The sequence below is a fragment of the Sus scrofa genome, chromosome 3 (genome assembly GCF_000003025.6).
Source record: "Sus scrofa isolate TJ Tabasco breed Duroc chromosome 3, Sscrofa11.1, whole genome shotgun sequence".
Classification (NCBI taxonomy): Eukaryota; Metazoa; Chordata; class Mammalia; order Artiodactyla; family Suidae; genus Sus; species Sus scrofa.
The window spans coordinates 10,889,507-10,912,068 of record NC_010445.4 but is presented as its reverse complement, the minus strand read 5'-3'; the positions used below and the strand labels follow the sequence as shown (position 1 = coordinate 10,912,068).

Genomic DNA, 22,562 nt, shown 5'->3' with positions numbered 1-22,562 from the left:
TGCATGGAAGGGACTCTGCTCGTGGAGTCATCCAGAGCTGATTTTCCACCCTGTCTCTGCTCCTTGCTGGCTGTGTGACTGTAGGCAAGTTGAACCCATTTCCTCATCTATAATGTGAGGCCAAGGGTCCCAACTTTCACAGCTGGCATGAGAATAATGGGTATAAACAGGCCTGGCATGAAATTGGTGCTTAATAAATAATGGTTGATTCTGATGTACCCTCGAGGAGGTCACGGTCATTCATTTGGGGGTTCAAATCCACCTACCTGCCCCCTCCCCCCACCATGGCAGGCAGCAGAGCTGAGAGGCCTCAGACCAGGTGGTCCTGCGCCGAGACCTCGTCCAGCTCAATAAGGTCCTGCTGCAGAATTAAAGGCTGTGCTAAGCTGGGAACACACAGCCCAGGAGGGCCCACACATGGTATCCTCTGCACTGGCCCCATTGGCTTCCATTCATGCAGAGAAAAGGAGTGAGTTTTGTTTTGGTTTGGAGTTTTTTTTGGTGTTTTTTGTTTGTTTGTTTTCTATTTGTCTAAGTGCCTGGCACTTTCATAAATCATCTTACTTAGGCTTCCTAACAACCCTGGGAGATAGGTCTTATTACCCCTATTTGATGGACGAGCAAGTGAGGCCCAGAAGGTGAGTGACTTATTCAGGGTCACAGAGCATAAAAGGAGCAGAGCTGTGGCTGGCTGTGAGTTCAGGGCTCTCCAGCTCGGCCCAGCGCTCCTTCCACTGCTCCCAGCTGGGTGGCTTCCAGCCCTCACATGAGAACGCTCATGGGGCCCTGCCGAAACCAGGAAGCTGATAGGCCAGGGGGAGAAGGTGTCAGCACCCTCCTCACCCTCCCACCCCGCCCTGAGGTTTCACCCTCTACCCTTTACCCCCAAAGCTGGACAGGATGCAAACCCTTCTCTCTGCAGAAGGAATTTCTGATGCCACCCTGGGGTCCTCACCCAGACTGTGGCTTAAGTTAACAGAAGGGCCCCAGGCACAGAGTCAGAAGGTGGCTGAGTCAAGTTCTAGCAAACCTGTGACCTTGGGAAAGCCCCTAGCCTCCCTCACTGAAGCTCCTTCATCTGTAGAGTGGGAATCATCACATATCCTACAGCTGAGGTTTGCCGTGAGTTTCCAGAGAGACAGATGGTCCATATCTCAGTACAGGGCCTGACACACACAAGGGCTCCCTGAAAGGTGAGCGGCTGGGATTTACTATTAGTGTGACAATAACAACAGCACACAGCTGGCCTATAACGAATGTCAGGACTCCCCCTCCTTCCTGAGCACAAAAGCTTTGAAGGTGAGCCTCAGGAAAGGGGGGGATGGGACTGCTGGAGGGCTGCCTGGCTCATCCCCCTGGCACCTGCTGCCCCTCAGCAGGCTCCTGGCCTCCAAGATCCCTTCCTTTCCCCTGCTCCCCAATGGTCTTGATTTCCTCTCGTTGCCCAGAGCAGCCCGGACAGACTGCCCACTTTGCTTTAGCTCCCATGATGTGTGCACTGCCCTGCTCTCTCCCTTAAGCTGGGAGTGCCCTGATTCACCCCTGGGCGCCCTGTTCCAGCTTCTGTCCCAGCATAAGTGCAGGGAGCTAGGATGCTGCGTGAATGGATGAAGTTATCATTGTTAAAGAAAGCCTGTCCCAGCCCCAGGAAGCCACGTGGTTACTGCCCTTCTGTCCAGAGGACAAGGTGACTGGGTGGGGGAGGACAGAGCCTGGCCAGGCCTGCTCAGCACTGACTCTCTGGGGCCTCTGGGCAAGCCTGCTTTGTCCTGGAGCTCATATCCTCAACTGGGAAGCCAGGGGCAGAGACTCTGAGACCCTCCTTGCTCTAACCCCTGGGCACCCATGCAGCCAAGGACCTATTCCTTTGTTTTCTGTCCAAACCACACTGAGCAACGGGATACCACTCGCCTCCCAAATCCCACAGGGATAGTCTTGGAGAACGTGCTTTAGGACAGAACTTTGTAAATGATGCTGAAGGTCCCAAAAAATTTCATGTTCAGGTGGTCCCCCTCCTCCGTGACAATTGTCCCAGAGGAGGTTTGCTGTGGGCTGAGGTGGCATGGGCCCCACAGATACCCCTGAAGTCCTCTATGTCAAGATGCCAGGAAAAGGCACTGAGTAGGGGGTCCCCAGGTTTTGAAGGCCTGCTGTGTGCCAAGCTCTGTACTAGATGCAGGGATCTGGGGCTCAAGGACGTAGCTCCTGCTTTCACTCCTGGGAGGGAGGCCAGTGGGCAGAGACATGTCTGGGGCAGGGTGGAGAGTAAGGGGGCACAGGACCATGAGTTTCAGACGAGGGAAGGGTGTTCCATGGAGAATAAAACCAGAGCGCTACTGGGGCAGAAAGCTGTCTGGCTTCAAGGTGGGGCAGATGAAGGAGATGGAAAGGCCAAAGAAGCAGAGATTGGAAAGGGGCCAGTCACGCAGAGCTTGGAAGCCAAGAGAAGGGATGTGACTTTGTCTTTGGGGTTCATGGAGCCATGGAGGGTTTTAGGCCCACACTGTGCTTTAGAAACTGATGTGTTCACAGCAGGAAAATGAGCTCGACCACATGAGGCTGGAGTCAAGGAGGTCCCGGTGAGAATCGACACAAGACCAGGGAGTGACAGAATATGGAGGGAAGAGGACAGTGGAAGAAAAGTCACACATTCTTGGGATTGAAATGGTTAATCCCATGGATTAGATGGGAATGCCAGGAGATGGTGGGGAGTTTTGGGGACGGGGAGGTAGAGTTGGAAGTCCAGAGGAAGCCCAGGCTTGAGAAGGGAGTTCCTGAACATCCGAGACTGATGTTTTAAGACATCCTAGTGGTGGTTCCACAGGCAGCAGGAAGGTGTGCTGAAATTGGAAAGGAGCAGAATGAAAGAGGTTGAGGGGGTGGGCCTGGCAGAAGGGCCAGTGAAAAGTGGTCAGGGAAGCAGGAGGACAAAATGAAGGTTCTGGGGCTTAGAGAGGAGGGAGCACCCTGCAGCCAAGGTCTAGGAGGATGGGACAGGGGAGGGCCAGGGCCTTGAGTTCAGGAGCTGGGTCAGTGGAGTGTGGTGGGCGCAGATGCTGCGATACAGGAGGTGGCGACGAGACTGGCAGAAGCAGAGGTGGTGAGTGACGGCTCTTCCAGAGTTTGAGAGGAAAGCACAGGGATGATGGGAAGAAGTTAGCTCATTGGGAAGCAAAGGGAGACATCTGAGAGGTAAAGGAGGGCCTGGAATTGGTTTATAGGCCAAAGAGCCTGGCGAGAGGTCAGGGTGGATCCAGGGATGGGAGTGGAGGAGACAGGCAAAGGCTCAGGCTGGTGGGCTGAAGTGGCTGGGGGTGGTTCTTTGCAATGGAATTGAGCATCCTGAAGCAGAGGCCAGGACTCTGGACCTCTAGCCTGCCCGTCTGACCAGGGCCTTCTTGGGGCACCTCACTCTCTGTGGTCCCACAATCCTATTCAGCAAGCATTGCCTGCACACTTACTGGGCTCCCAAGGGAGGCAGAGGGGATGTGGCAGTCACACAGAAGAGGCCGATCTAGGCAAGCTAGAGCAAGCAGGAAGACTTCCTGGCGGAGGTAGCACCTAATCTGAGAATCAAAGGCTAGGCAGGATTTCATAGTGTGGTACTTAGTTCCAGTCCCCTTGGAGTGGCAGATGAGGGAGCTGGGCACCTCTGATCTGGCCCTTTTCTCTCAGATGTGGAGCGGAGGAAGAGCCCCGTGTGTGGCTTCGTGACCCCCCTGCAGGGGCCTGAGGCTGATGAGCATCGGAAACCCGAGGTAGCTGAGACCACTGGACCACTCAACTGAAGCTCCACCAAGGAGGGAGGACCCTCGTGCTGAGTGGGAGGGGCTGGCCCAGACGGAGATTGGGTGAGGGGTGGGGTCAGTGCCCCCCTCGCACTGAGTCCCCTTCTCCCCAGGCCGTCATCTTGGAGGGGAATTACTGGAAGCGGCGCATCGAGGTGGTGATGCGAGAATACCACAAGTGGCGCATCTACTACAAGAAGCGGGTCAGTGGGGAGCCGTTCTCCTGGGGCTGCGGGCCACCGCCTCTTGCCAAAGCCCTGGAGGGGCACCCCCCAACCCTCGACCCAGTCCTCCATTGAGACCCAGGCTGACAGCGCCACCGCGTGGGCGCAGGGCCTCCTTTCCTCCCCCGGCGGAAGAGCGCCTGAGGGGAAATGAGGGATCCAGTTGATCTGGGGGAGCTCGCGAATCGGGGAGGCCTTGGGGGGAGCAGTGGAGGAGGGGACGAGGAATCCCGTGTCCACGTCTGTGTGTTCCTCCAGCTCCGCAAGTCCAGCCGGGAAGGGGATCTCCTGGCCCCAAAGCAGGTGGGTGCTCCCAGGACCCAGAAGGCGGACGCTTCCCTCTGGGTGGGCGGGGCAGGGGCGGGGTGAGGGTGCGCGGGAGGGGCGTGGGCGTGGCCGCGGGCCTCTGCTCGTCTGCCCTTGGGAAGGGAAGCCTTGGATCCCAGTGGTGGGGAGACCCCACGGCTTCTGGTTGACTAAGCAAGTGATGGGGAGGCATGGGGAAACAGAGGGCTCTAAGAAGTGGGGTCCCATGCAGGGAAACATGTAGGGGGCCGGAAGGGACTCTTACCTCTTCAGCCGGCTGTCTCTGTCTCCTGGGGGTAGTTGTTAGAGGCCAATGGGGTGACCCTAGCCTTTCAGGCAGCAGACTAGGTGCCCTGGAGAGGAGAGAGGCGGGGGCCATGCAGAAGGACCCTCTGTGCCACCAGCCACTTCATCCCCCAGGCAGGGGGCTGCATGGAAGGACCAGGGGCAGTGGGGTCCTCCTGGGGCTGCTGACCGCCTCTGTCCCCTTAGGCGGAAGGGGGGTGGCAGCCACCGGAGCGATGGTGCGAGCAGCTCTTCACCAGCGTGGTGCCTGTGCTGCTGGGGGGCCCAGAGGAGGAGCCCGGTGGGCGGCAGCTTCTGGATCTCGATTGCTTTCTGTCCGACATCTCCGACACACTCTTCACCACGACTCAGCCTAGCCCCACACCCCTGCAGCTGCCCCCCGAGGACGGTGAGCGTCTGCACCAGGGAGGGAGGCCTGTGGGAATCCAGGCAGTCAAGGGAGAGTGGCCAGGGACTGTGTTCCCACTCTACCCTGATGTTCTGACATGACCGCTGCCCCCTCCAGCCTATGTCGGCAATGCTGACATGATCCAGCCTGACCTGACGCCCTTGCAGCCCAGCCTGGATGACTTCATGGAGATCTCAGGTGCGGCAATCTCCCTGCTCCGGGTGGGTGGATGAGCGAGGCCAGTGGGAGGAAATCCCCAGTTTGACTGAGGCCTCAGGCCCTGGCCCCTCTGGGAGGGTAGATGATCGGGGTGATTTCTGAGGGAACGTCCTGGTCTCCCTTTGTCTGGCCTTATGATGCAGTTGGTGTGGCCTCAGGTGAGAGCAAGGCCAGGCGGGGCCCCTAGGAGGGGCCGGGGGACCAGGGCATGAGGCTGCGTGCTGTGGGGAGCTCCTAGGAAAGCAGTAGATGCTGGAACTCCCTCAAGGGAGAGAGATTTTGATCCTTTTCCGTTATTCGGGTCTACCTATTAGCATTCATATAATTCACTTTAAAAACCATTAAAGAACGTTTCAAGCATACTTCAAGCACACACAGAGGTAGGAAGTAGTTCAAGGAACCCTCAGGAAAGCACCAGCAACATCAACATTTATCAACTCTTGGCCATCCTAGACCGCACCCACTTCTCCTATGTTACTTTTAAGAAATTCAGGGGTCTTTTCTCATACAGCATTCTTTAAGGAAGTCCTTTGCCCTCCCTCCCTCTCCTGACCCCCAGGACCACCGTCACTGTTTTCTTGTGTCCGTCTAGGGACACGAGGTCTGTGCAGCACACGTGGACAGATGTCTCTTTTTGTTTCCACAGCCGCCTTTTCCCGCATTGCTTTCCCCACTTGGCTGTAGACCTTGGAAACTGCGCCCGATCGTCACACACTCAGGGGCCTCTGGAGGCAGGCTGGGGATCAGCCTGTCTCAGCCAAGGCCTGGGGGCAGAAGTGGGGGTTCCTGGGATAAAGGCTTTGTTCTGGTGACCCCTCCACTCCTTCCTAACTGACAGCGTCCTGGGCCTATCAGTTCAGAGGTGGAGGCCTCTGGGGCGGGGACTAGGGAATGAGGAACCACTCCCACCCCTGCCTGGGGGTGTGGTGGGGGCTGCAGGGACAGAAGTGTTGATGGCACTGCCCTGGGAGCAGACCAGCCTGGGAGGGCAGCAGCCCTGTCTGGGCACACAGACCCCTGATACAGGTAGGACCAGCCACCCCGACTCCTGGCTCTGGGCAAATCCTGACCAGCTGGAGCTAGGAAGCAGCTTCTCTCAGTGCCAGGCGGCAGATGGTGGGGGCCAGCAAGGGCCACCTACAGTAAGGGGTGTGAGCACATAGGGAGGTGGCTCATGAAGCCCCCTTGACCTGGGAGGACAGGCAGCACCAGGGCCACAGGGCTTTGTCCCCAAGAGCTCCTCACTTGAAAGAAAACCCAGTGAGGGGGCCTTAACTCCCTTTAGGGAGGGGGCTTGGTGAGGTGGGAGCTTATGAAGGGGAAGAGGCTGGGGGAGGGGTGCTCAGGGAACAAGTGGGGCAGGAGAGGGGCTGGAGGATGGCAGGTCAGTGGGGGGGACAGGCTGGGGAGGGCTCCGTGGTGGCTAGGACTATGAAGTGACTTCTCCCACAGTGGGTTGGAGACAAGCCGTGGTGAGGGAATGGCGGTGGCTCGGGAGTGAGCTGCGCTTGCTGCCCCATGAGCCCCGCTGGATTCTGGGGGGCAGGCGAGTGGCAGCAGTGAGCATCCTGGGGCCAGGCCTAAAGGAGTCCAGTGACGAGGCCCACGGTCACTGGGGGGTTGTGACCACTCACCCTCTACCACTTAGTCCTTCTGGAGGGAGGCAAGGGGGCAGCGAGAAGATCCTTTCTGACTGTGTGGCTGAGAAAGACACACAGACACACACAGACATGGGCACAGGGCAGGCACGTACAAGCTGAGCACCTCACACCAGGCCAGGTACATTCAGACTCAGACAGAGTCACAGACAGAGGACAGACACACAGCGAGGCAGACAGATAGGTGCTGCGTGAGACTGACACAGAGCCGGCCACCCGGCAACACACGGGCCCCAGAGTCACAGAAGACGCACAAATCAGACCCCGTCAGATTCAAGTCTGAAGCTGTGCTATTCCACTCCCGGCCTTCCTTTGAGGCGGCCCCTGGGAGGGAGGCCGGACCAGCTGTCTTGGCTGGGGGACTGGGGCTTTGCCCAAGGCTGGTAGGGTCAATCGTGTCTGACCAGCCCAGGAGGCCCGGGGAGCTGGTGCAGACAGAAGGCTGGTCAGGGTCAGAGAAAGGTGCCCGGAAGGGAGCGGGCGGGCGGGCGGCACCCGGGCCCGGGATGTGGTCAGGCCACAGGCAGCTGCTTCCCAAAACCAGAATAGCCTGGGCCTTACACAACCCGCACCTCAAACAATCTGGCTGCCCCCTCCCGCCAGCTCCTCTGGGCCTCCCAGCACCCCTCACCCCTGCCCTCACTCTGTGTCCATCCTCCGACCCCTGCCCTGACCCCTTTAGCCCCTTCACCCTGCCTCTGGGCGCTACCCTTGTGGCCCTACTGGCTGGCCTTCTAATAAACCCAGCTGGTTCCAGACCCACTGACCTTCTGAACCTCTCACCCCTAACTCACTCCTTGAACTCCTCCTGGCACCACTGCCCTTCCCATCCCATCCCTCCTCCCCTTGGGCCCCGCCCTTTCCCGCCCTGGCATTCTCTAGAACCGCTCCTTCTTCTGTGTTCCCAGTGCAGCTGGCAATAGGAGCAGATAAGGCCTGGGGGGCCCAGGCCCAGGGATGGGGGGGCCTCAGGAGCCAGTTGTGGGGCTCGGTGGGAGGGCTGCTTCCAAAGGTCCTGCTGACACCCCACACGGTCCGCTGCTGTCTCCCACTCAGGCCCATCCCACCCGAGCCTCTGCTGCTGCTTCCCCTGAGTGAGACAGAAACTCTCCCAGTTTCACAATCTCCTGTGGCAGCCCCCCCCCCCGCCCCCGCCCCAGCCTGGGGACAGGGCCAGCCCTCTGCTGCCAGCCGTGGCTTCAGCACTAATGGCTGCCGCCCTGTGTGTCTGACTTACAGATTTCTTCACCAACTACCGCCCCCCACAGACGCCTACACCTTCAAACTTCTCTGAGCCCCCCAGCTTCGGCCCCATGGCTGACCCCGTCCTTAGCAGTGGGGTCCTGGGCTCCGAGTTGCCCCCCGCCTCTCTGGGCATGACCCAGCTCTCAGGGCATAACCGCCTGCAGGTGAGTTTCCCTCACCCCACCCAGCCTTGCCCAGCTCACCTGTCTACACCCAGGAGGTGCTCAGGGCACTTCCTGGGTATGCTTGTTCCACCAAGAACAAGACCCCATCTCTGCCCTCCAGGAGGGCACGGTTCAGCTGCGGAGGAAAGACCTTTGTGAGGCAGAACTGACAAGATGGTTGTGGGAGGGAAGCTGAGGACAGAGGAGCATGGAGCACAGCACCACCGAGGGCTGGGTTGCTCGTGGAAGGCTTCCTGGAAGAGAGGGCAGTTCTGAGCCTTAATGAATGATTTGGGTTTGGGCAGAAGAGACCAGTAGAGGGCAAGCCAGATGGGAGGAGAAGCATGACCCAAAGCTTCTGAATTGCACATGTGTGTTTAGGAAGCAGTGCATCTACCATTTTGGCTTGGGAATGGCCAGTTCCCAGGCCAGTTCAGATGTTGCCCCCCGATGCTTGGCTAGATGCCTTTTCCCTCCTCACTAGCCTTTTCAAGACCCTACTGTCATTTGTTGCGAGGTCTCTCTCCTTGGCTAGACAGTGAGCTCCTTGCTGGAAGCTCCTTTACTCTCCACTGCATCTTCCATATTTAGCACCGTTCGAGCACATTAACGGCACTGGGTCAATGGTTGCCCAGTAATTGAGCAAGTGAATGAATTATTGTGTGGATGGAGGAGTGAGTTGAAGAATAGATGGACGGGTTGTAGATGGGGGGAGATGCTTACATGGCTGGTGAACATATAGGTAGGTGAGTGGTCAGTTGGATGGACAGGCTGGTGGATGGATTCATAAATGAATAAATAGTTTGGTAGATCAATAAATGGGCTGGTGGATGGATGTTTGGTGACTGTATAGATGGTGGGTAGATGGATGGGCTAAGGGTGGGTTTGGGGTGAATGAAGGAAGCATGGATGGTTGCATGGATTGGTGAATGGGTTAGTACCTGGTGGGCTGGTGGACATATAGGTAGATGAGCTAGCTCGTAGGTAGGTGAACAAATAGGTAGGTGAATGGATAGATGGATGGATGAGGGATGGATGGATGAATGGATGGGTTGGTGGATGGATGGATCAGTTATTTGGTGAAGGAATGGATGGGCAAGAAGATTGGTGCTCTTTCTCATGCCTAATTTGTGCATAAATGTGTTCTACTCTTTTTCCTCGTTAGATTATAATTTCCCTGGGGTGTGTGTGTGTGTGTGTGTGTGTGTGTGTGTGTGTCGGAGGGCAGGGGTCATTGTTCCTGACTCTTCCAGTGCCTCATTTAGAGCTGAGCCAGGGCAAGAGGCTTCCTGGGAGGTCTCAAAAAGGCCAGCTTTCTCCCCTGCTCTCTGTCCCCCCAACCAGGCTCGGAGCAGCTGCCCTGGCCCCCTGGACTCCAGTGCCTTCCTGAGCTCTGATTTCCTCCTTCCTGAAGACCCCAAGCCCAAGCTCCCACCTCAAGCCCAAGCTCCCGCAGCCCCACCCCTCATCCAATACCCCAGCCCTACTAAGGGACTTGGCCTAGAGCCCTGCCCCCCACCCCCCTTCCCTCCCATGGTGCCCCCGCCTGCTATGCTCCAGGAAGAACCTCTCTTCTCTCCCAGATTCTCTTTCCCGACTATCCCTCCTGCCCTGGGAGTGTCCCCACTGTCTACGCCCACAGCCTTCCCGGCCACTGCACAGCCGGGCCCAGGCCCTACCCCTGCCCCCTTCCCCATAGACCTTCAACGCCTGGGGTATTCGGAGCCCCCCTTTGGGCCTCACTTCATGGTGCCCCAAAGTGCACGGCCCAGAGGCAAGCCCCCCACCCTGTCCCCTAGGGGGCGGAAGCCCAGTGCCCCCACCTTGGCCCCTGCCACTGCCAGCCCCACTGCCACTGCCGGGGGCAACAACCCCTGCCTCACACAGCTGCTCACAGCAGGTGAGTTGAGCGGGAGGAGAGGGGACCACATGTGAAAGTGGGGAGCCTGTGGGAGCAGCGGGTGAAGGTTAAGGGGCAGGTAACAAGGAATTAGGAACTGGGGCCCCGAACCCAAAAAGGGTACTGGCTGTTACGAGGGGAGGGATGGGACTGGGGACACGATGGGGTTGGGGGCCCAGCAGCCCTCACAGTTCTTCCTGTGCACAGCCAAGCCTGAGCAAGCGCTGGAACCGCCACTTGCGTCTGGCCCCCTCCTTCGGTCCCCAGGGTCCCCGGTAAGATGACGGGCACGGGAGGTGGGGAGGAGTCCTGGGGCTTCACCCCAACTCTCTGCCCTTCTCCACCCCAGCAGGAGACAGTCCCTGACTTCCCTTGCACCTTCTTCCCCCCAACCCCGGCCTCCACACCACCCCGGCCACCTCCAGGCCCGGCCACCCTGGCCCCTCCCAGGCCCCTGATTGTCCCCAAAGTGGAGCGGCTCTCACCCCCAGCACCCAGTGGTAAAGGGGGTTTGCCGGGATCGGGGAGCTCTATGGGATGGAGGGAGGGAAAGGAAGAAGGGGGGACCAGGACCAGGGCCAGGATGAGAGGGACAGGGCAATGGGACCCTGTCCCCGGTGTCGGTCTGTCTGTGGGTCTGTCTGTCCCTGGCACAGGTGGTGAGCGGCGGCTGTCTGGGGAGCTCAACTCGGCGCCGGGCCCAGGGACTCTGAGCATCCACATCTCTCCCTCTCAACCCATCCCAGGCCGGGGGGGCCGGCCAGACAAGGTGGCGCCCTGTCTCACCCAGAGATCTGCTTGCACCCTCCCTGCCCCGCCCAGGCCCTCCCGCACTCCCTCCTGGGCTCACCCCACTCTCTGCCCCCCAGACCGAAAACCGGCGCATCACACACATCTCGGCCGAGCAGAAGCGGCGCTTCAACATCAAACTGGGGTTTGACACGCTGCACGGGCTGGTGAGCACCCTCAGCACCCAGCCCAACCTCAAGGTGAGCCCGCAGCCCGGAGCCCCACGGCCCCTTCGTGACCCCCCTACCCGAGCCCCAACCCCAGGGCCCTCTGCACGCCCAGTTCCCTCCTCCTCCTGGCCCAGTGCCTCAGTGGGTCTCCGGGGGCAGGGGGGCCTCCGACACCTGAGCCCGCCCTGTGCTGCCGCAGATGAGCAAGGCCACCACGCTGCAGAAGACGGCCGAGTACATCACCATGCTGCAGCAGGAGCGCGCGGCCAAGCAGGAGGAGGCCCAGCAGCTCCGGGACCAGATCGAGGAACTCAACGCTGCCATCAAGTAGGTTGGGGGAGGCCCTGCGGGCACTGGACAGCGGGGGCCTGCGGCCTGGCTCCCCGCCCCTGACCCGCCCCGTGCCCCCAGCCTGTGCCAGCAGCAGCTGCCTGCTACCGGGGTGCCCATCACACACCAGCGGTTCAACCAAATGCGAGACATGTTCGATGACTATGTCCGGACCCGCACGCTGCATAACTGGAAGTTCTGGGTGGTATCCTGACTCGGCCAGACCAGGCTGTGCCCAGCGCAGGCTCCACTCCCCAGGCTAGGCAGGCTCTCAGAACCGCTCCAGGGCCGGGGCTCTGGTTCTGCCCCCTGCTTCCATGCCCTTGGCACGCTGGCCAGCAGCCTTGCCCGGTGATGGGCTGGGAGCAGAGGGAAACTGAGGGGGAGCCCCTGGGTGGGGGGACCACAGTCCTGCCCTCAGAAAGTTCCAGGGACAGTTTGAGAGAACCTAAACTCTGAGGGACATGACTGGGGTGGGCCCTCGGGAAGACATCGAATCTCTCACTCCCTTACCTAGTCAAGCCCCAGACTGAGCCGGGACAGGAAGCCCAGGGATGGGGGATACTCCAGCCCAGAAGGAGGACCATGGAGGAGCTGGGGGAGCGGCTGAGAGCCAGAGCACTGGGTGGCCCTTGGCAGGATGGGAGGGCGGCTACAGTCAGGGTCCCTGAGGTTCAAGGCTAGAGAGTGGCCAGACCCTTCCCCTGGTTTATGCCAGCTGTCAGGGCTGCACCTGAAGTGGGTGAGGGTACCAGCTGGATGACAGGCCTGCTCCTTGACCTGGGCCCAGTTCAGCATCCTCATCCGGCCTCTGTTCGAGTCCTTCAATGGGATGGTGTCCACGGCAAGCCTGCAGAGCCTCCGCCAGACCTCACTGGCCTGGCTGGACCAGTATTGCTCCCTGCCTGCTCTCCGGCCAAGTACGTGAGCCACCTGCCCACCCAGCAGAGTGTCCAGGCCTCAGGGCAGGGGGTTCCACCCTGCTCAGACCCCTGGTCCAGTCTGTCTTCGATATAGCCTAGGATTTTGGTCATCCCACCAGGCCTTCAGATAGGCCACCAGGACACCTGCAGACAGGTCCTGGGAGGGGCTGATTGGCAGTGTGTCAGACCAGCACCTCCCCATCCCTCTATCTGGAGCATCCATGGGTAGGGCCCCACCCCAGAAAGTCTCTCTCCCCCCCACCTCTTTCCCCAGCTGTTCTGAACTCCCTACGCCAGCTGAGTACATCCACCAGTATCCTGACGGACCCGGACTGTATACCCGAGCAAGCCACACGGGCAGTCACAGAGGGCACCCTTGGCAAACCTTTATAGTGCTGGCCAGACCCTGCTGCTCACTCAGCTGCCCAGGGCCACCTCCTGCCCCAGGCCCTGGCTGTCAAGGAGGGTTTTTTCTGACCTCCCAGAAGCCAGGAAGAACGGAGTTCCAGCCCCTGCTCCACAGGCAACCAGCACTGTGCCCCGGGGGGTGGGGGAGGCTCATCCTTCCTCTCTGGACCTCCGTTTTCCAGGCTGCAATATGGGGAAGGGCAGGCTTCCACTAGAAGATGATCCCAAGGCCTTAGCAGCTGTGGTGCTTGGGGACCTAAACCGTCGACTCAGGGAGTTTGAAGGAGAAAAGAGGACGCTCCCCTTCCCCGTCACTCCCACCTGCTCCCCCACAGGTGGGGGACAGGCCCCTGCTTCTGGGCAGGGAAGCCAGAAAGGAGGTTCCTTCTCTCTGCTCCTCCACTGGTAGCCTGGAGGGGCTGTGGGCAGGTGTCCCTGGGTGAGGCCAGGAGAGAGCAGGGCAGGGGGAGGCCAACCCAGGGCAGGCATCTGGGGCGGGGGGGTGTATGTGTGTGGACACGTGTGTGCGGATTTTGTAAAGCATTCTTGACCAATAAAAACAAAAACAGTCGGGGACTGTCAGCATATCTCTCTCTAGGATGGAGAGAAATTGGTAGTGGGAGGTGCTTTGTGGAGAGCCTCACTGGCCCTGAAGGGACCTTAGCTTGTCCTCTGTGCTGGAGGCCCCTGGAGGGTGTTAGATGGAGGTGGGACAAGACCGGCTGCAACTTCTTAGCAGGATCCCTCTGGGGGCTGAGTTGAGAACAGGTGGCCGGCGGACAAGGGCAAGGGCAGGCTGTTGCCACCATCCAGGCGAGAGGTGACAGGCACTCGGCCGGCAGGAGATTCAGGGAGGTCCGCCACCTTCCACTTTGGAGGAGGGCAGAGCCAGGACCATGGAATGGAAATGACAGGGCCTTCCATGGGAACCGTTCAGAGGAACGTGCTGGGTGAGATGTGCCAGCAGAGGGTGGCTGGTCACCGGGTCTTAGAAGGAACTGATGCAGCAGATGGGGGGATGGGGTCAATATTGGCTCCAATATTTCCTCGGTTCTCTCACTGATCCATTTAACAAGTATCTCCCAAGGGTCCCTATGGACCAGGCAATGGTCTTGGCCCTGGGGAGCCTGCTCACTGCTGCATCCCTCTCCTCATGGAGCTGACATTCGAGTCCAAATCCGCTCCCGTCCTCAGAACTTCTGAAGATGTCTGCGGGCTACATACAGCAGACAGTCTCCTGGGCTTTGACATTCCCTCCTTCATGCAGAATAATAAGAACAATCACATGAATAACTGCACGCTTAGTTAGTGTTTACCGCGTGCCAAGCACAACTCTAAGCACTTTGTGCATATTCACTCGCCTCATCCTCACCACACCCACTTGGGCAGCCCCCTGGTGAGGACTGAGGGTAAATGCACATACAGCACAAGTGCCTGGCAGGGACCAGGATGGAAGCGTTATCGTGATGATTACTCTTCTCCCCACTTTACAGATGAAAAATTGAGACGCAGAGAGGGTAACTAGCCCAAGGTTATAATGGTTAGGGAGGTGCCCACCCAGATCGTCTTCAGAGTTTCTGCTTTGAGCTGCCTTTTACTGTGCAGGTGACAGGTGTACCCAGGCTTTATGTGCTCTTTGCTGCTGCAGACAGAGGCTTGGAGAGGCTCTCTGAAAGGCCAGTCCCGGCTATTTCCACCCATTCGCTGGCTATACCAAGAAGGTCCCCATAAGCCATCCCCTCGACCCTGTGTTGCCCTCGAGATGCCACCACCTCCTGCCCTCCCTCCTCTCCTCCCCCTTGCCCCCAGCTCCTGCCTTTAGGTTCCTCCTCCCTCCCCGCTTCCGCCCCCTCCGCCAGCCTCGCCCCTGTGCTGACTCTGTCTGCTCCAGGGTCACTTGACTCCCTCGTGGCCAAATCCTCCAACCACTTTGCAATGCTCTTCCTGCCTTCTCCCACCCTTGGACCTCCTCCTAGAATCACTCTTTCCTGCAAATCCAGAACTCTCGCCAGGCTCTCCTGCCTCCTCCCTGACAGTGCCTTCCCAGTCTCTGCTGTGGGAGCCTCTTCCCCCACCCGGCCCTTCCGAGACCCACTTCCCTTCTCGCTCTACCGCAAGCCCTGGGCAATGCCATCTCCTTTGGCCTCTCTGCCGAGGGCTCCCTATTCTGGATGTGCGCTGACCTCTCCCCGGAGCGACGCAACCACGTATCCGACTGCCACCTTGCCCTCCCCTCCCCCCGAATGTTCCACAGCTCCCTTAACCTTGAAGGAGCCGAAACAGAACTCATTGGTTCCAAGATTGTGATGCAGCAGCCCCCTGCCCCCGCCACCTGAACCTTTGCATGCTCCCCATGCCCAGGAAGGGCGCCACCATCAGGGAAGAGGCCACCAGGGAAGAGGCCTCTTCGGCTCTTTCCCATACCCCAGTGGTAACCCCTAACTTGGTAGGTTCTCAAGGCCTGGCCAGTTGATCTCAGGGCCACCACCCTGGTCCATAAGAACGTTACCTGTACATAGACTCTTGCATGAACCTCTTGTGCCCCATACAACTGCAACGCAAACTTAAATGTGTATTTGAATAACTCGGAGGGTCTTTTAAACATCTTCGTGAGCAGGTCTTGTCTAGACCAATTAAATCAGAATCCCTGGCTGTGGGATTTAGACAGAAGCAATTTTAAGGGTGATTCCAGAGTTACCTTTGTGGCTCAGCAGTTAAGAAACTCGACTAGGATCCATGAGGACGCGGGTTCGATCTCTGGCCTCACTCAGTGGGTTAAGGATCCCATGTTTCCATGAGCTGTGGTGTAAGTCACAGACTTGGCTTGGATCTGGCGTTGCTGTGGCTGTGGTGTAGGCCAGCAAATGCAGCTCTGATTCAACCCCTAGCCTGGGAACCTCCATATGCCACAGGTATGGCCCTAAAAAACAAAAACAAAAAACATAAATAAAAGTGATTCCAATATGCATTTGAGGTTAAGAACCACTGTAATGGTGGCCTAGAGCTGCACAAACCTATGTCTGGGACTCAAGTTAGTTAGAAATCATTGGTTCTTACATTTCGGCAGGCATCAGAATCTGTTAGCGGGGCTCCTTAAAATACAGATTGCCTTGCCATCACCTCCAGAGCATCTGAGTCAGCAGATCTGGGGACTTTGCCTTTTTTTTTTTTTTTTTTGCTTTTTAGGGCCACACCCGCAGCATATGGAGGTTCCCAGGCTAGGGGTCTAATTGGAGGTACAGCTGCCGGCCTATGCCACAGCCATGGCAATGCCGGATCCTTAACCCGCTGAGCAAGGCCAGGGATCGAACCTGCAACCTCATGGTTCCTAGTCAGATTCGATTCCGCTGTGCCACAACAGGAACTCCAGACTTTGCATTTCTAATGATGCTGTTCCAGGGCCCAAACTGTGAGAAGCACTGCTTAAACAATGAGGGAATGTATCCTTTCCCCTAACACAGAGCCCAGAGGTAAGGAGGCTCTGATCAATGCAAGATTTGAAAATCCAATCAATTTCAGTTGAAAGTTGAAGCTGTGGTTCTTTGCTTTTCGGACTCTTGCCTCCAGTGAGGTCAGGTTTCTGAGCAGAGGTTCAAGGTGCTTTGCGACTGGGCCCTTCTACCCCTGCAGCCACATCTTTGCTCAAGACTTACTTTCCTAGAGTTCCCATCATGGCTCAGTGGAGACAAATCTGACTAGCATCCATGAGGATGCAGGTTCGATCCCTGGCCTTGCTCAGTGGGTTAAGATCTGGAGTTGCTGTGAGCTGTGGCATAGGTCACAGATGAGGCTCGGATGCCGAGTTGCTGCGGCTGTGGTGTAGGCCTCTAAGCTACAGCTCCGATTTGATCTCTAGCCTGAAAATTTCCATGTGCCATGGGTAAGGCACTAAAAAAAAAAAAAAAAAGAAAGACTGCCCTTCCCTTCTAGAATTCCCTCTAACCCTCTGTTTTGCCTGTCTAAATACCCACCCCTAAATCTCCCTGCCCCTCAAACTCCACTGGTAGATCTCCCTCCCCGATCTGCCCAGTTTTCCCAAATCCTGCTTTGTGTCATTAGCTGTCCTTCTGAGTGTCGACCTCAATTCCAGCTGGGCTGTAAGATTCTCGAGGGTCAGAGCAAGGCCGAGTTCACGCTTCACCTGTGTCACCTCTGGAAAGTCACTTGCTGAACATCTCCCAGAGCATGAGTATCCTAATCTGTGGGATGGGAATGTGAGAAAATTAAATAAAATGCAAATGTCACCTGCCAAATGCCTGATGAATGAAATTCTTACAAGTACAGCTTTGTCTCTAGGTGGTGGACAAAGTGTTTCTAAACAGCAAATGGAGGAGGAAAAGTCCCAGAATGTTCTGGACAACCCCTCCCAGCCCTCCCCACCCCACTGCCCACAGCTGAGCCGATGCCAGTCTCCCCTTCTTCCCTCAGCAAGGACAAAAGGGAAGGAAATGAGGCCACTTCATTTGCTCTCTGACTGGATCTGTTTCCTCACCCGAGGTTGTGGGTGAGTCTGTCATCAGCCGGTCCTTCTAAAGGCCAGAGGGCTGCACTGCCAGGAAGGGCTCCCTGGTGGCCATGAACTTTTGGCATCCCTGACCCTGGTACTTCCACTTTTTCTGGGTTGTGGAGCTGGGAGGCCTATGGCGCACACCTATGCTGGAGACTCCCTTGCTAAGCAAGTCTGATCCATATTCTATCATTAGTCTTTCAGAATCTCTCCTTTTTGGTGAAATGTTTTTTTGGTGAATAAACTCTGTAGATTGTATCAATCGTATCAAAACCAATTTCCCGGTTTTGATATTGCAATATAGTTATGCAAGATGTTACCACTGTGGGAACCTGGGTGAAGGGTTCATGGAATGTTCCTGTTCATTTTTTTCAACTCCCTGTGAATCTCTAATTATTTCAAAATTAAAAGTGTCTTCTTGCAAGATTCTAATTGTTAGAGAAGCGAGTCTCATTGGTAGAGAATACAATTATGGAAACAGAGAAAACCAAAATGAAATATTTCCTGTTAAACAACTGATGGGAACTCACAGTCTTCTATCTATTAGTAAATGAATATAGATAGTTATAAAAAAATTGAAAGAATCTTCTTGAAATTCCCTGGTGGCTCAGTGGTTAAGGATCCATGTTGTCATTGCTGTGGTGTGAGTTTGATCCCTGGCCCAGGAACTTTCACATCCTGTGGGTGTGGCTGAAAAAAGGTAAAAAAAACAAAAACAAAACTGTCTTGTTAAAAAATCTCCTTTCAACTTCCTTTCTACTCCCAGAATACCCCAAGTCCAGGCTCTTATCACCTCCCTCCGGCATCCTTGCAACCACCTCTTGGTTTTCCTTCTGTCTTTGGTCTTGGCACAAACTAGTCCATTCAGAGAATCTTCAATACATGGATTTTGAGCCACGTCAGCCTGAGATAACCAGCAGAGGCCTCTCTCTGCTGGACTGAGCGGACGACACTCCAGGCCTTCCAGACCTCTCCAGTCTTACCTGCTTTTTATTTTGCTCATGTCCTGCCTCCACACACCATCCTCCGGCTCACCTTCCTGCTGTCCCACCCCCTAACTGCAGAACTACCCTTTCCCCTCTCCATTCAAAGTCCATCTGAATTTCTCCTGATACTAAGAAGACTTTCCCACCAGTTGAATGGGAGTGATAATCACTCCCTTGCCTCCTTGAAAGAATCCAGCATGATGATGGCTGGAAAAATGCCTTTAATAACTAATTATTCAAGGGGACGCTTGAGCAGAGTCTGCATCTCTTGCCTGCTATTCTCCACTGTCACAGAGCCTCAAGAGCCAGACTCCCTTACAAAGCGGGTCTGGGAGGTCCCCTTGTGGCTCAGTGGTAACGAACCCAACTAGTATCCATAAAGATGCAAATTCAATCCCTGGCCTTGTTCAGTTGGTCAGGGATCTGGTGTTGCTGTGAGCTGTGGTGTAGGTCACATACACGGCTTGGATCCCAGAGTGCTGTGGCTATGGTGTAGGCCAGCAGGTATAGCTCCTATTGGACTCCTAGCCTGGAAACTTCCATGTGCAGCAGGTGTGGCCCTAAAAAGCCAAAAAAAAAAAAAAAAAAAAAAAAAAATTAATGGAGTTTCCATCCTGGCGCAGCAGAAACGAATCTGGCTAGTATCCATGAGGTCGCAGGTTCAATCCCTGGCCTCTCAGTGGGTTAGGGATCCCATCATGCGGTGAGCTGTGGTCGCAGACCCTCTTGGTTCTGTCCTTGCTGTGGCTGTGGTGTAAGCCAGTGGCTACAGCTCCAATTCGACCCCTAGCCTGGGAACCTTCATATGCCATGGGTGTGGCCCCTAAAAAACCAAAAACTTAAATTTAAAAAAATTAAAAAAAATAGGAGTTCCTGTTGTGGCGCAGTGGTTAACGAATCCGACTAGGAACCATGAGGTTGCGGGTTCGGTCCCTGCCCTTGCTCAGTGGGTTAACGATCCGGCGTTGCCGTGAGCTGTGGTGTAGGTTGCAGACGCGGCTCGGATCCCGAGTTGCTGTGGCTCTGGCGTAGGCTGGTGGCTACAGCTCCGATTCAACCCCTAGCCTGGGAACCTCCATATGCCGCGGGAGCGGCCCAAGAAATAGCAACAATAACAACAACAACAACAACAACAAAAAAAAGACAAAAGACAAAAAATAAAAAAATAAAAAAAAAAATAAAAAGCAAAAAAAAAAAAAAAAAAAGTGGGTTTAGACGCCCAGCGCTCAGGCCCCGCCTCTCAAGGAGGGGGGGAACTCAGGCCACGCCCCTCGGGGCGCTTCAGCGATCCCGCCCCGCCCCTCAGGACGCGCCAACGGCCAGGCTCCGCCCCGCGTGCGCGCGCGGCCCCGCGGAAACGTGCAGGCGCCCGGGAAGCCAGAGGCTGAGGTGGCATCGGCCCTGAAAACATGGAGCTTCCGCAGATGCCGGAGCTGATGGGGCTGTCGCTGTTACTCGGGCTGCTGGCCCTGATGGCGACAGCGGCGGTAGCGCGAGGGTGGCTGCGCGCAGAGGAAGAGACCGGCCGGCCCGTCGGTTAGTGGCACGGGGGCGGGTAGGGGCGACCCGCGGGGACCTCGCTCCCGGCCTCCTCGGGGTCCGACCTGCAGGTTGGGCCTGCGGGGGTCCCAGAGACCCACCCCCTCCCTGGGCCTCAGTTTCTCCTGTTGTGACCTGAGTTTCGCATCCGGAGACGAGGCGACTCCATGCCCGGCTGGTCTCGCCCTTACGACCTACTAGAACCTGGGTCCCGCGTGGCCGCGGTCTTCGTGGCCGAGACCAAGCCGCCTTCCCTCCGAGCCGCAGCTTTTCCCCGGGGCCGCTGCGGGAGCGCTAGTAAACTCTCCAGCGCGCCCCTTGGTCGTTATTTTATGAAAAAGGGGTGGAGGGGGCGGGCATTCGTTTGTGAACGCTCTGATTCCCCGGTATACTAAGTACCTACTGCCTCTGTAGGCTTTGGGGTCTTTTCCTTTAGGGAGTCCCCTGTCGGGTAAGGAAGAATGTCCGAAAATGTAAGTGAAAATTGTAGTGTGGTAGGTTTCATAGGAAGGTCAGTACTAGAAACAGGAAGCCCAAGGGTGGGAGTCGCCGGCCCTCCTTTTTTCGGTGGGGGTGGGGGAGCAGGTAGGGAACCCGTGAGGTGGGGTCTTGAAGGATAGGCGTGTCAGAGTTTGCCGGGACACCAAGAGAGGGAGAAAATTCTTGCAGTGGCAATACGCATGAAGCCAGGGAGTCCTGAAACAGCATTTGATTTGACGGTAGTGGGAGGGGAGAGGAGAGGGCTTAGTAGACAAGGCTGGAGAGGCAAGCAAGAGGGCAGATTAGACTCTGTATGTGGCCTCAGGAGTTTTCTGGCTGTAGGAACTGAGGAGCATCTGGAGTGATCTAACACCTGCCAGCTTTGCTCCTGGCTTGATTCTCAATTAAATTAGCTATTTTATACAAAAGCGACGGGCACCATTTCCAGCACAGAGCAGGTCCTCAACCCATGTTGGCTACCTCTCGTCCCTGGGATTCCTTTGTGCCTTTTCATGCTTGTGTTGGGTACTCCACCTGTCATTTTGTATAGATTATCTCACCCAGTTCTCCACTTTCCTTTTGGCCCTTAGCAATTAAGTAACTTACCCAGGACCAGGGCCACCAGATTCCATTGGGCACATTATTCCCTACTTGGAGATACCTGGCAAAGTATCTGCATTCCACTGGCCATACTCTGTACCCACTGAGCTGTGTCAGCCCAGAAAGGAAGCCTTTTTTTCCTTCTGTCCTTTCTTCCTTCCTTTCTTTTTTCTTTTTCTTTTTGCTTTTTAGGGCTAAAAAGCACTTGTGACATATGGAAGCTTCCAGGCTAGGGATCGAATCAGAACTGTAGCCGCCAACCTCCGCCACAGCAATGCCAGATCTGAGCCATGTCTGCGTTGCAGCCCCAGATCCTTAACCCACCGAGCGAGGCCAGGGGTCGGACCTGCATCCTCATGGATACTAGTTGGGTTTGTTACCTCTAAGCCACAAGGGGAATTCCGAGGGAGCCTTTTCTAATGTGCATTGATGTGCTATGTGATTATAGTTCACTCACATACACTAACAGCAAGCAGCCTCCTTGAGACTACTCCGTGGTAGAGACCATCCAAACCCAGGTCTGATTCCGAAGCCTCTTTTTTTTTTTTTTTTTTTTCTTCCCCTGCTCTTCTCTCTTCTTGAGGACAGGGGCCATATCTGGTCATTCAATGCCAGGTCAATCATAAGTGATCAGTAGGTGCTTATTGAGTGAGTGAATGGATGGATGGCATGGCCCTTTCTTATAGGCCAGAAAGCAAATGGATTGCCACCTGACAAGTCCTTGAAATCCAAGAAGCAGAAACAGCGGATTCGCAAGGAGAAGCCTCAGCAACACAACTTCACCCACCGCCTCCTGGCTGCAGCCTTGAAGGTACATCGGTACTCATGCATAGCACATGTATACAAAGACTCATACCCCACAGACCTTTCCTTTGTAGTGTTCTGTGCGTGCCACACACCCCTCTGCCTCTGACCAGTTCAGTGGGGATGCCCCATCCTGTCCCTTCTCATCACAGCTCATGAGCAGCTTGCTGTTAATGTAAGCACCAGGGCCCCAGAGTCATGACTGCAGGTTGGGTTTCTCCATCAGCCCAAGGGGTTCCTGTTCATACTTCCTACAACCCTTCCCCTAGAGCCACAATGGGAACATATCTTGCATGGACTTTAGCAGCAATGGCAAGTACCTGGCCACCTGTGCAGATGATCGTACCATCCGCATCTGGAGCACCAAGGATTTCCTGCAGCGGGAGCATCGCAGCATGAGAGCAAATGTGGAGCTGGACCATGCCATCCTGGTGCGCTTCAGCCCTGACTGCAGGTGAGACAGGCTGAAGCCCCAGGTTTGCGTGCAGAAGCCCTGGCCCAGGCTTATGGCCTTCCCATACTTGGTTTGGGAGAGTAAGGGGAGACCCAGGGTCTCCTTTGCGGCAGCAGAAAGGGAACATCCAGACCGTTCAGACATTGCCTGGGCCATCCCGGAGAGCTAGGCAGCTACATAGCAAAGAAGCAGAGGGGGAAGATCTGTTCCTACTTGGGAAGTACCAAAGCCTCGCTTCCAGATTAGTCTTAGAAACTCTAATGGTTTTCTAAAACCTAGAGAGATGGTTGAAGGAGCCAGAGATACGAGAGTCTTACCTTGTAAAGAGTTTTAAGTGATTTGGAACCAAGGGGTTAAGTTGTGAGGCTGGACTA

General features: G+C 56.3%; 2 protein-coding genes across 19 annotated transcripts in view; both read left to right on the top strand.

Moving 5' to 3' along the window:
* MLXIPL (MLX interacting protein like) overlaps positions 1–13,394 on the top strand; it is a 35,583-nt gene extending 22,189 nt beyond the window's left edge. For 2 of the 13 annotated variants that reach the window (XM_021086323.1, XM_021086326.1), the window contains exons 4-18: positions 3,676–3,758; positions 3,902–3,991; positions 4,271–4,315; positions 4,811–5,012; positions 5,130–5,210; positions 8,129–8,298; positions 9,643–10,198; positions 10,406–10,473; positions 10,551–10,698; positions 10,855–10,967; positions 11,068–11,187; positions 11,357–11,484; positions 11,569–11,692; positions 12,278–12,407; positions 12,685–13,394. In XM_021086323.1, coding sequence (XP_020941982.1) covers positions 3,676–3,758; positions 3,902–3,991; positions 4,271–4,315; positions 4,811–5,012; positions 5,130–5,210; positions 8,129–8,298; positions 9,643–10,198; positions 10,406–10,473; positions 10,551–10,698; positions 10,855–10,967; positions 11,068–11,187; positions 11,357–11,484; positions 11,569–11,692; positions 12,278–12,407; positions 12,685–12,803 — 2,177 coding nt within the window. In that variant the 3' untranslated portion in view covers positions 12,804–13,394. Of the gene's footprint in view, positions 1–302; positions 470–3,675; positions 3,759–3,901; positions 3,992–4,270; positions 4,316–4,810; positions 5,013–5,129; positions 5,211–8,128; positions 8,299–9,642; positions 10,199–10,405; positions 10,474–10,547; positions 10,968–11,067; positions 11,188–11,356; positions 11,485–11,568; positions 11,693–12,277; positions 12,408–12,684 lie in introns of those variants that run through there. The other 11 variants (XM_003124408.5, XM_013995541.2, XM_021086328.1 and 8 more) reach the window with 8 other exon arrangements.
* The window catches only part of TBL2 (transducin beta like 2), a 42,095-nt gene continuing 39,160 nt past the window's right edge, over positions 19,628–22,562 (top strand). For 5 of the 6 annotated variants that reach the window (XR_002342318.1, XR_001307367.2, XR_001307369.2 and 2 more), the window contains exons 1-3: positions 19,636–19,847; positions 21,617–21,741; positions 22,004–22,188. Coding sequence is in view for 3 of the 6 variants with exons in the window: in XM_013995532.2 (XP_013850986.1) it covers positions 19,721–19,847; positions 21,617–21,741; positions 22,004–22,188 (437 nt within the window). In the remaining 3 variants the exon portion in view is untranslated. Of the gene's footprint in view, positions 19,848–21,616; positions 21,742–22,003; positions 22,189–22,562 lie in introns of all 6 variants that reach the window. The other variant, XM_005661978.3, reaches the window with a different exon arrangement.